Raw genomic sequence first — 12,552 nt, 5'->3', positions numbered from 1 at the left:
TTGATTTTAGAGGAAATTAATCAACTTTAGCTGTTATTTTGAAAGGGTTAGGTTTCAAATGGTGTAAAACTGAAAATAGCAGAAAATTTTTAATTGAGAAAACTGATATCAGGTGAAAGAGAATTGAATATTTGCAGGCAATGACTAAGTACAGACAAAGCAATGCTACAATTGTTTATTTGGATGAAACATCCATCCATAAGTTCGCATTGTTCAACAAAGTTGTGGTTTGATGGTATTGTTGAGAGACTTCATGTGTCGATTAATAAAGGTGACCATTTAATAGTAATTTATGCTGGAGGAGAAATTGGTTTTATTCCGAACACATTACTAACTTGGAAAGCCAGTTTGAAAAGTGACGACTACCATGACATCTTGAACACAGACAATTTTATGTAATGGCCACGTGAAAAATCGATTCCAAATCTTCCACCGATGTCAGTAATAGTTGTTGATAATGCCCTTTATCACAATACAGGTATTGATAAAGTGCCAAATTCTAACTCCAGAAGAAAAGATATGACCGATTGGCTGTAGAAAACCCATATTCCGTATAGTTAAAAAATGCTGAAACTACAGTTATATGAATTAGTAAAGTTACATTAAACTAAAGTATAAAAATATTACTTGATGAACTTTTGAAAAACATGGGCATCGTGTTCTTAAACTCCTACCATACCATCATGAATTCAATCCGATCGAGATGGTATATATATATATATATATATATATATATATATATATATATATACTCAATTTTAAAGAAAGATTTATTTATATTTTTAATTATTGCAATAAATAATTGTAGTTCAAGTTAAAGCTATCTAAAATTCTTATTTTCAAACAATAGTGTGAACTCTGGTTCTAGGTCTTTCTCCTTAAGAATCCACGCAGTAGGTTTGATACCCCCACCAACAAATCAGAAGAGAGAATTAAGAGATAGCTAACAGACAGATTAGTAGTCACATTAGCATGTGTGTTAAAGCAAGTTGGTGAGAAGTACTATTACGCTAAAAAGCATAATAAGCCATAAGCCATAAGCATAATACTAGCCACTTTCTTCTGTATGCTTAACGATAAAATCATAATCCCCATATATTATTACAATATAGGAAATTCTGATAATTATTAAGCTTGTGAAATTATTTAGCCACTACTGGGTTTACATTGTTTTATAATTAAGTGTTAGAAGTTTACAGTTGCCCTTCATTATTTTTCATTTAAGATGTGAAAAAAAGCTCAAATCAAACAGAACAAGTTGATGCTACAACTTGCCAAGATTTTGTTTATCAGTCAGGATGTAGTCATAATTATAAAAGTATAATAATATTATGGTTAAAACAAGTTTGTTTTTTTTTTTATATAAAGTAATTGTTTATTGTAAAATTTTATTGGATGAGATCTGAGTTGACAGAAACAAGGTAATAATAGATGAGAGTGGAATGAGATGCTTTCTCTTTATTACAAGTGACTTTTAAAATAGTTTGATCAACAATGAAGTACTTTTTACTTTCTTATTAACCAATATTATTTTACAATATATGTACATAATGATGTAATCAGTACTTAACAGGGTGATCATTTCAAGAAGATACCATCATTGGGATCTCTAAATCTATAAGAAACAAAAAACTGTAAATATAGAACTCATATGTAACTTTTTTTCTGTGGAATTTAAATCTTCACTATGCACATTTTGGTAAATTATTTTCAGTTATAGTGACAAACTTAATATTTTTTAAATGGTAACCCTTGATTTTTTGTTGCATTTGTGAAACACAACATTTCAAGACCATTTGATCTTTTGGTAATTTTTTATTTGATTTTTGGATGATGTTTTTAATTATTTTATCTAAACTTTAGACTAAAAATACAACGTTTTTCACATTAAAAGTTAGATTTCCGTTTATTTTAGGATATTAGATATTTCACATTAGTTTATGATATTTCTATTTCACATTCCCATGGCATAAGCTTCAAGATTATGTAATGAATTCGATCATATAAAGATTAATTGCAAGTCTAGATATGTAAAAATTATGTTATTTTCCTACTAGGTTATACCTTAATATTGCTTCTACATTAAGCCTGAATTTAACTGTAGATGTCATAATTCAATACTATAAACATAATATCCACATTGGAAAATAGCTGTTATTTGGTTAATCAGAATGAATATACATATAGAATTTTGAAGATCAATAAAAATGGTAGGAAAGGCTCCCAATTTAAAGGGTTTTTTGTGTTTAGTTTTATTGAGACCAGTGATGGCCACATATAGTTGATCACTATTCATTACATTTTTGCAACATACATCAAGGACAGCTTATGGAATCACTGTTAGACTCTGTGTAAATAAATGTTATAACTGCACAGGCATGCAACATTCATAGATAGTTTCCTGACCAGAAAAATTGCAATTCAACCATTTAAAATCAGTTGATAGTAACCATGTTTTGAAATAATACTGCTGTGTTATCAATATTACACTTCAAAAATGATGGGTAATATTGCATGCAAAAACATAATAATACAGCCTTATAAAACTGTCTCAAGATTAATATGTGTTTTCAATTTATAAAGCAATTTACTCCAATAAAATATTAGTAAAAATGATTGTGTTGAATTATATTTTTATTATTATTGTGAGTAAGGCAACATCGCATTTATATAAGTTTTACTTTATTCATGTTTTTTCCTACATGTATGTATGTGGATTGAATTTTCAGATATTTTCATATGATGAGATGAAATAAGTTCTAAAGGTTCATTATTTTCCAATGAAATAATAATAATCATTTATGTTGACAAGCAATATTTTATGCAATTTCATTTCTAGATTTCTTGGACCATTCCTTTCATTCAGTCCAGAATTGTGTATGGTTGTTGAAGATGAGACTGGTATTGTTGGGTATGCATGCGCAGCTCTAGATGCTAGACAGTTTAATGCTAAATTGCAAGTTGCATGGATACCAGAAATGTGTCAGAAATATCCACTTGAAATTGCTGATAACTGTACAACTCCAGAATCTAATCCTATTCAGGTAATTACTTTTGAATCTAATAGACACTTTTGCTGATGTATTTTTAATGTCATTCAATAATAGTGGGTTTGTCAGATGTTAATTCAACTTTCATTGTGGTTCTTCATAAATAATCATTTTGATGTATTTTTTAGGCTTTTTTTATCCCTTCATATATTAATGCCAAGACATATTTTTATCACCCTATTCATATTACATAATGTTAAGGCTATTTGCTCTTAAAAAAGTTTCAAAAAGTAAAGGAATTGATTATATATTATTAAAAAAATTAATATCTAAAAATTCCACTTCCAACAACCACTTGTTAAAGTGTCTTTAGAAAATATATATATATAGCTTCCAGATTTATTTTTATGTCTGCAAATTATTCAAGCTTTTTTTTACCAGGTACCAATTTAAAAAAAAAGTGCATTTACCTATGACTTTCAAGATGTATCAAATGTTTGAATCCACTTCACAGATGTGGAAATCAGAATCAATAATTCAAATTAAAATAATTTTAATCCCTAAACATGTTTAACATTTATTTAATGATTTAATTGCCAACACAGGTCTTACACATTCTAACCCAGTTGTACAATATTTGAAAAATCAATTGCTTATTGCTGCACTATATACTTAAATTTAATAATATATAATATGAACTACAGAGAAATAATTAAAGAAAGAGAAAAATCCTTATAAACATTTTGTACAGCGTAGGACCTATTAATTTTTTTTTATTTTTTAAATAGTTAATAGAGCATTCTTCAAAGGATATGAAACCATAAAAAATTTTTTCATCTGTTCAATATGGAAAAAGATATGTACAAAAGTTACTAATACTTCTGCAGGAATAGAAAGAAAAACAAACTGGTTACATTGAGAAATTTTTTTAATATTTAAAACAAATTAAATACAATAATGAGAGATTAATTTAATAAATCTGCAGAGATGTTAGTACATATATGGATCAAGTTGGTCAAAAATGAGTGCTTGGAACGAAGAGAGCTTGTAATCATGCGTAAGCCCTTACCTTCAGAAGGTGAAATAGAAAGGTTAAAAGAGTAATCAAAACAGAAAGTTATTTTGTAAGAAATTTAAGTACATGTTCAAGGTAATCTGAAATAAAATGCTCATCAATAATAATATATCAGAAATTAATATAAAACCTGTGTTGGAGACTATGTTGTACTTCATCATGTTGATTTTCAAAATTCCAATGATTATTTCATAAATTAACTCCATCTCTTAAAAAAATTCTTTCATCAGCAAATAAAATAGAAGAATTTTATGACAGTTACCTTAAACAGTGACAGAAATTTAGGTACAGTGGAAAGCCTCTGTAGTAACTCTTGAAACTCTTGCAACTAGTGTGGGTTGAGATCTTTACAAGTATTTGTCACATTGTTCAGCACACCAAAGTACACAGTTTAAAAATTCATCTACTACTGAGTCTGGGCTATGTTGAACTTCCCATGTTCTGTTCTTCATCCACACAATTTTTTGTTATTCAACAAAATATTAACACGATGAAATGAAACAAAGTATTAATAACATAAGCTCATTTGTACACAAACAATCAAATACTGAAGCCAAGGTTTTTTATTTAGAATTCTTCATTAGGGAATCTTTCTTGATATTCACAATGCCAACATATTTCAATTACAGAATCTAAAACAAAAAGTTTGCATATTCTCCATTTGGGTTATTTTACTCAACTACTATAATTTTCCTACATTTTGAAAGCCTATAAAACAATTTAAATGAAGTACATAAATTTCAGTAGTTGAATCTCGCTTTAATACTGCCAACCTAAAAAAATATTGATGAATACAAAGTGATATTTTGCTTAGAATCACTACAGCTTAAGATATCACAGTTTTCCTGCGTCTTTGCAGATAACTGTGTCTCAGCTGTATATATAATCAAATTTAATTATTGTTAGTAAAGTAATAAATCTTTAAAAAATTTTAATAAATGATTTTTTTATGTTTGATCATGGCAGGAAATGATAAGATGGTTTCATTCACATAATAATGACACTGATGATGTACTTCCTGAAGCATTACGTGCACAGCATCCTTCAGTTATGACCTGTATATTGCTGCCTTCTGTTTTCGACCAGTCTGTTGCCAAGAGACTCATTATTTGTTTGTTAGCTGCACTTAGAGCAAATGGTAAGAATTTGCCATTTATATTTTAATGTGTCTGTTAATTGTTTGTATGTTGTGGGCTAATTTTATTAATTTATAAGAAAGTAATTTGTTATATCTTATCGTTCTAAACAAAAAATTATGTTGGTTTTTTTTCTTACAGACTCAAGTATATTCCTTCAAAAATTTTATTTCATGCAATATTTTTAATCTTCTATTTTTGTATAAATTATAATTTTATATATATGAATAATTAATTGTTTTTTGCAGGCTCTTTTGGTGTTTACACACCTGTTACATCAAGGGATCGCCACCTTGTTGAATTTTATGGTAAACTTGGTTTTATTGAGCTAGCTCCTGGAACTGGCTGTTCTAATGACAGGAACATTTTACTTGGACGCGCCTTCTAAACTTTGGTAATTTTTATTTTGCTATTATAGCTGTCATTTTTGTAATTTTATTTATAGAATTAATGTGAATTAATTTTATTGATAAATACAAAGTGATGTTTTGCTTAGAATCACAACAGCTTAAGATATCAGTTTTTTCTGTCTTTTTGCAGATAACTGTCACATCTTTGGAAATTTATTTGAAAACATTGCAAAAATAATTAAACAATATGAATTTCAAAAAGCAAAAATTATTTTAATTTAAAAGATAGAAAAGAATTACGAGGTCTATTAATAAAGTAATGAAACTAGTTTTTTTTTTTTTGGCAACCAAAGTAGCAACACTATAAAGTTACTAATAAACATTTAGTTATATGAACAGGTTATTTATATTAGGTATTGATATTTTTAGTCTATTGTTTCCATATAAGATGTAAACAAACTTTTCATGAAACGAGTTTTTGTTGTGTGTTACAAAAATGAGTAATGTTAATTATTACAGCGTGATTGAAAACGTGATTGCAGCATTGTGCAATCACGTTTTGTGTTAAACTCTGTGAGAATACTACTGAAACTTTTTCAAAATTGAATAGGGCATATGGAGACGACACTCTGTCATGAGCCCAAGTTTTTAGGTGGTTTAAAGCAATTTCAGATGGCCAGAAATCAGCTGCAGACAATGCACACTCTGGAAGACCATTAACATCTAAAAGTTACAACAGTGTTGAGCGAATCGGAGACTTTTGGAGTTTTTGTCTACAGGACAGACTGTAAATCAATTATGTTTACTGATAATTTCTTGAAAGTCTGCGGAAAAGACAACTGGATGCTGCATTGTGATACACCTTGTCACACTGCACTCTCAATTAATGGGTTTTTGGCAAAGAAAAACATTCCTGTAGTTCCTCAACCACCTTATTTACCTGACTTGAGTCACTGCGACTTTTTCCTGTTCCCAATTATAATAAAAAAAACACCTCAAAGAACACCATTTTGGAACAATAGAAAACATAAATAAAATGTAACCGTCCATTTGAAGGATATTCCTGTTTCCGAGTTCCAACACTACTATAAATAGTGGGAAAACCATTTGAAGCATTGCATCTCTTCCTAAGGAAACTATTTCGAAGGTTAATACAGTCCATGTATAATTGGATTGTAAATAAAAGGTTTTTCTGAACGAGTCTCATTACTTTATTTACAGATCTCGTATGTATTTATCTCTTGTATAGAAATCTTTTATAGTTAAATTAACAAGAAACGTATTAAAGTACTTTGAGTATTAGAGTGACATCAGCCTTTTGATCTTTGTTCTATAACAATCCAATACTATAAGCAGCTGAGTGTACTAATATATAAAAAAAAAATTTTAATCATCTATCTGTACCATTTAATTTTTAATTTCTAGAAACATTTTATAGCTTTCACAATTCCCCTGCTTATATGAAGTAGTGTATTATTTCACCATAAAAATGCATACATTAATTTATTACTCTATGCTGTCTTTTCCACTGTGCATTAAGGCTGTGACGTGTGTAAAGCATTTGAGTACAAGGGGCCCCAGTCAGACTTGCTCTATATCTAAGTAATATTGTTGATTTTAGTTTCTTTGATAAACTGAAGATGTCATTTATAATCACCTGCACTTGATTGGGCATGCTGATGTCCAAACTATATATATCCAGATCAATGAAGAAGAAATGGAAACCATTTCATTCCTCACTTCCTTGGCAGTGTCAAATTTGGGATTGACTAGTGGTTTATGTCAAATCATCTGATAGTTAAGGTTCTTAAGATATATATTTTCTACTAAGTTATTTGAAAAAAAATATGCAACAGGATTGCTAGAACTCTTTTTACAAAATAAGAAAAATAATCATCAAATTTATTACATACGGTAAACTGAAATGCTTGTTACACAAGTTTAGCTTTAAGTTGTAACCTATCTAACTTCTTTACTAGTTAAAATACAAGGGCTAAGAAAAATATTCCATAAGTTGGCCTATTAATTTAATGACATATTAAAATAAAATTGGAAAACACTTGCCAACTATTTCTATGTACCATTTACAACATAATTTTTGTGTTGTGTTATTCCTTAATATGTATGTTGCAGTTTGTTCAACTAATGAACAATTAACCACACACCTAAGGATTGGTCGGTCTGAGTCTGTATAAAACTACACCTAATATAAATGTCATAGATATCATCCTCATTCCATTAGGCCATGTGAGGTTGCTTACTATTCACTAGTTGAACATATTGCAATGTACACATTAAAAAAATAAATGTGTGTCTTGTTAGTATTTTAATAATCCAGGAAAAATTTTTTTTTTAATCCAATAAATCTAATAATTAATTTAAAATTAAATATAATTTTTGGTAAAAAAATCATACATTATGTTATTAAAATATGGCTACTTTGACAGCTTTATACCCTAATAAGGTAGTGATTTATCCAGGGAAACAGATTTTTGTCTTACTGCTTCTTGTTACTATAAAACTGAATTTTTTTTAGGAAATAGAGGAAAAAACCTGTTCCAATTTCATGTAAAATATACTTGTGAGGAAAATGTTATTACTAGTCAGACAATCTACTTAATCCAACTAAAAATATATATATATATATATTATGCAATTTATTCAAAGGTGCAAGAGACAGAAAAACCACTGTTAGTAAGAGAAAATTAATGTATGACAGCAATTTATGAGTCTGTACTTATGATATTCAATAGTTCCATGGCAAAGATAAGAAATTATGCTTCCAGAACAATATTGAGCTTGTTTTCAGTTACCTACATCACCACTAGGAGCATACACCAATTTTCAGTTGATACATTCATAACAGTTGGCAGTTTGTTTGAATTTATAATATTACTGTGATTTGCGAAAAACTCATAAAAGAGAATTTTGTGTGGTTATAAGACATTACTTTTTAAAAGGCGATAACAGTTCAAAGTTCTTATGATTTTTTTATGACAATTTTCATAAAAGGATCTTCAGCAAATTAAACTTAAGCTATTGGATATATTTCTTAAACCATAATTTCTAAATAAATTTTTTTGTGACCAGTTTTCGGCCGATTTTTATGATCTTAAGTATTTATAATGAGCCAAATGCCCTATATTCTAGCTTTTTTTTTTTTAGCAAAAGGTACAACAAAAGAGTAAAAAGCTTTTTTTGTACAATCATTTAGCGTGCATCTCAAATAATATAAACATATTGATCCTCTTATTTTCTGGTTGTTTTAAACATGTAGAACAGAAAATAAAAATTCATTGCAGCTGCCAACTATCATGTATCTTGGGATTTCCCTTTTAACTATTCTCAAGATAAAAGTAAAAAAAATTCCTTATTTCCAATTTATATTTCAAAAGTACTGGAAATATTTAAGAAAAATATTAAGTTTAAGGACAAAACATTAATATCAGTTAAATTTTACTGTCATTTTCATGTCTTTTGGCAGATAATAGTGTCTCATCTTTGGACATTGCAGAAATAATAATTTAAATATATGAATTAAAAAATTAAAATTGATGTAATTTGAAAAAAGATAGAAAATAATTTAATACAATTTATATACAATATTTACGTTGAATTGCAAGTAAAGATATTTTCTTGAGCACAAAAGAGTAGGTAAATATTAAAAAGGAGCATAAAAATTTGGCTGAAAAGAAATGCATATTTCAACTAACAGAATATAATAATTATTCATTATATTTATTGAAATTTTTAAACTCATTTGTATCTTTTAATAACAAAATTATTGACAGGTAATGTTGTTAGCAATATACAATGTGGAAACACACAATGATGATTAAAAAAGATAAGACAACTTATAAGATAAAAAAAGTTATCTATTTAAAAATGCTACTACAAATCAATCTTCTGTTAGTAATTTAAGCAAAATATTATAAATCTTTTAAAAATAACTGTTTGAGAATACTGTATTTAAGAATTCAGGTACTGGTAAATACACTCGTGGGCTGGTAAAACAGATTTTTTTCCTTTTAAATAAATCTTTTTTTAGATATGTATTGCTAACTTGTTGATTCTATATGAAATTAAATTGATTTTACTTTTTACTTCCTTGTACAAAGTAAAGGAAGTATTGTGATGGCAAAAAATTTGATTTCCAGATTTCAACAGAAATATCCATTTTGACCATCCCTGAATCAAATTTGACTAGTTTCAGCATGACGTCTGTACATATGTACGTATCTTGCATAACTTAAAAATGATTAGCCATAGGATGTTGAGATTTTGGATTTAGGACTGTTGTAACATCTAGTTACAATTGTGCACCTCCCATTTTGAATGTAATCAACTGGACAAAGAGTGTTCAAAATAGCCCAAATTCCAAATTTTTTGGATTTTGGACTTTTTTTTAACTGCAGTAATAAGCCCTTATTGAGAAGTTTTCAACGATATTTCATAAGCGGTACTTATTTTCATTGGTTCCAGAGTTATAGCAAAATAAAATTTTAATCAATGAAATATTAGGATCTTATAAGGGGAAGGCCACATCAGTTCAAATCAGACTTCATTTATTAATAATTAATTATTAACCTCAGATTGTAAAAAAGTGTTTACAATAAATAATAATTCAATAATAACAATTTTAGATTATTTTTATTAATGAAAATAAATCATTAAAAATTAATTAATCTTTAATAGTAAAGAATTCATCACTTAATATTTATTAAAAAAAAAAAAAAAAAAAAAAAAAAAAAAAAAAAAAAAAATAAAACAGAATAAAAGTAATCAATACAAAAAACAGATAACATTACATAAAATACCACAGCCATGCTTTAAGCAGACAAATGGTCCTTGTTACATTTATTGCTGAGTTGTTAAATATGATGTAATTTTGCTAGTCTTACCATGGAAAAATAAAAGTTGTTGTTAACCCATAAAAACTGATTTAAAACAGAATAGTAACTTAATTTTTTTTTATTTGTTGCTCAAGTCAGACCATTTACATTTTGAATAATTTTGCTTTTAAATAATCAGCTTATGATGATATAAAAACATAATTATTAAATATAATTGATAAAACAGATTATAATTTTTTTTTTTTGGCTTTAAAAAATTAAACTGTGATAAACAAATTATTTACAAAATACATTTTCCCTTTCATAAATTGTTATTTTTTAAGTTTTTGTTGTTATTTTACTGTTATAACTTAAAAATGTTCTGTAGGATGTTAACGGTTCCTAGTTTGTGTGGTGGGGAAACTTAGATATTATCAAGCATTGATGAGCATAGGCTGCAAAGTGCTTAGATGAGGTCAGTTGCTGGATATACCAGACTTGATAGGAAAAGGACTGAGGATGTTCGTGGGGAGTTCATACGTTCTCTAATGGAGATGGTTACATCATATAAGACGCACAAATCCAACAACAATTCCATGTATAAGTGAGGAGTATAGTCCAAAGGGTAGAAAAAGCCTGCAACAGCTGATGAAAAGATGGAGACACCAGTTTATGTAAGATAAAAAACGAAGGATAAAGTAATAGACATTTACCTTATACTAGTGAAGAAGTTACTGTTATATGCTTGTTATAATTTAAGGAGAATAGGCTAATAATATTAACTAGGTATGTTTAAGAGAAAAGCAGGTGTAGCTGTGGAAGTTAGACAGTCCAAGACTGTACAATTTACAAAGAGTTTTTGTTGTATAAATTGTATATAAATCTTAAAGTTAATAGATTAGCTGTGGAGAAAGGAAAAAAGTGTGAATTAATCAAATGACTGATTACTCAAAAGTGTTACTTGAATTTTTTTGTACAAACAATTGATGTATTACATAAAATACATTTTTCACATCAATAATTTCAGATCCTATGATTTTAATAACATCCATTTCACAATGTATACAGCAATTTTTTATTTGTATATACATTTATAAAAGACAATTTTTATTTTTTTCTTTGTTACAGTGAGTGTTACTTACATTTCATGTTTGTCCATTTCTCTTCATTGCCAACTTACAACAATTTTAAAACGTTTTGTTACATTGTTTTACTTGTATTATAAGTTTGTTCTCAAAAGTGCACAATGCTACTATTGTTACGGTGATAAAAAAAGTACTATAATTCAACACATCATATCTGTTAAGGAATGATAACAGTATTAATTTTTATCTATTTATTCTGTTAATACGGTGACTTGTTTAGTTGTAAAATATCAGGTGAAACTGCCTTTCGCTTTGTACTATAGATTTTATGGTAAGTACCACAGTTAAAAATAACTTTTCAGTTATGTTGTAATATATCTAGTTTAAAGAATACTAATTTTCCAGTTAGTTATTTTATATAAATATAAAAAATGTGTACAATGATATAATATATCTAATAGATAATTATTATTTTTTGTGGTTAATCTTTACTGTGATTGTAATGTATATGTTTTAATATACATAATTATGTAACTCTGTATACAATATATATTATTAATATATATACATGTATGATTTGATTTTTATACTTTTTCTTTATTAAATGAATATATATATATATATATTTATGTTGGAAGGAGGTGTTTATTTTATTATAACCTATTATTGTAGTTATCCGTTAATTTGCTTGTTTGAGGGCTGACAATGTGTTAATGGAGCTAGAGTGCCTAGGATGCACTGGGTACAATGCATCTTATTACAAAAAGAAGATAGATAAATTGTAGCGTAAATTATGTTAAAAATAAAAATTTCATGTATTCCTTACCATATCACTGTTGATAGCAAATACTTTGTGGGAATATTTATCAAAATAGAGACTATTTAGTAAATATTTAATTGTCTACAGTTAAGAAGCATAATTTCACTACCTTCCCAAAACAAATTGTGTGAATCACTTTATTGTCTGTAAATAAACAAAACACGGTTTTGTTTTCTGGCAAAAAATTAAATTTTTTCTATGAAACTTTGCAAATATCTTTCAAAAAAGTTTATAAATACACAATTTCTTTTTCCAATTTTTGGA

General features: G+C 27.6%; 1 protein-coding gene across 7 annotated transcripts in view; it reads left to right on the top strand.

The window, feature by feature from the left end:
* The window catches only part of Oga (O-GlcNAcase), a 102,682-nt gene extending 90,583 nt beyond the window's left edge, over positions 1-12,099 (top strand). For 5 of the 7 annotated variants that reach the window (XM_075358545.1, XM_075358536.1, XM_075358528.1 and 2 more), the window contains 4 exons: positions 2,840-3,044; positions 5,032-5,203; positions 5,450-5,595; positions 11,512-12,099. In XM_075358545.1, the coding sequence (XP_075214660.1) occupies positions 2,840-3,044; positions 5,032-5,203; positions 5,450-5,589 (517 nt within the window). In that variant the 3' untranslated portion in view covers positions 5,590-5,595; positions 11,512-12,099. Of the gene's footprint in view, positions 1-2,839; positions 3,045-5,031; positions 5,204-5,449; positions 5,596-10,771; positions 11,491-11,511 lie in introns of those variants that run through there. The other 2 variants (XR_012755436.1, XM_075358514.1) reach the window with 2 other exon arrangements.
* Positions 12,100-12,552: the final 453 nt, after the last annotated feature.

The sequence above is a fragment of the Lycorma delicatula genome, chromosome 1 (assembly GCF_047948215.1).
Source record: "Lycorma delicatula isolate Av1 chromosome 1, ASM4794821v1, whole genome shotgun sequence".
In the NCBI taxonomy this organism is placed as follows: domain Eukaryota; kingdom Metazoa; phylum Arthropoda; class Insecta; order Hemiptera; family Fulgoridae; genus Lycorma; species Lycorma delicatula.
Note: the sequence above shows the minus strand (reverse complement) of the source record. Positions and strands in the feature narration are given on the sequence as shown.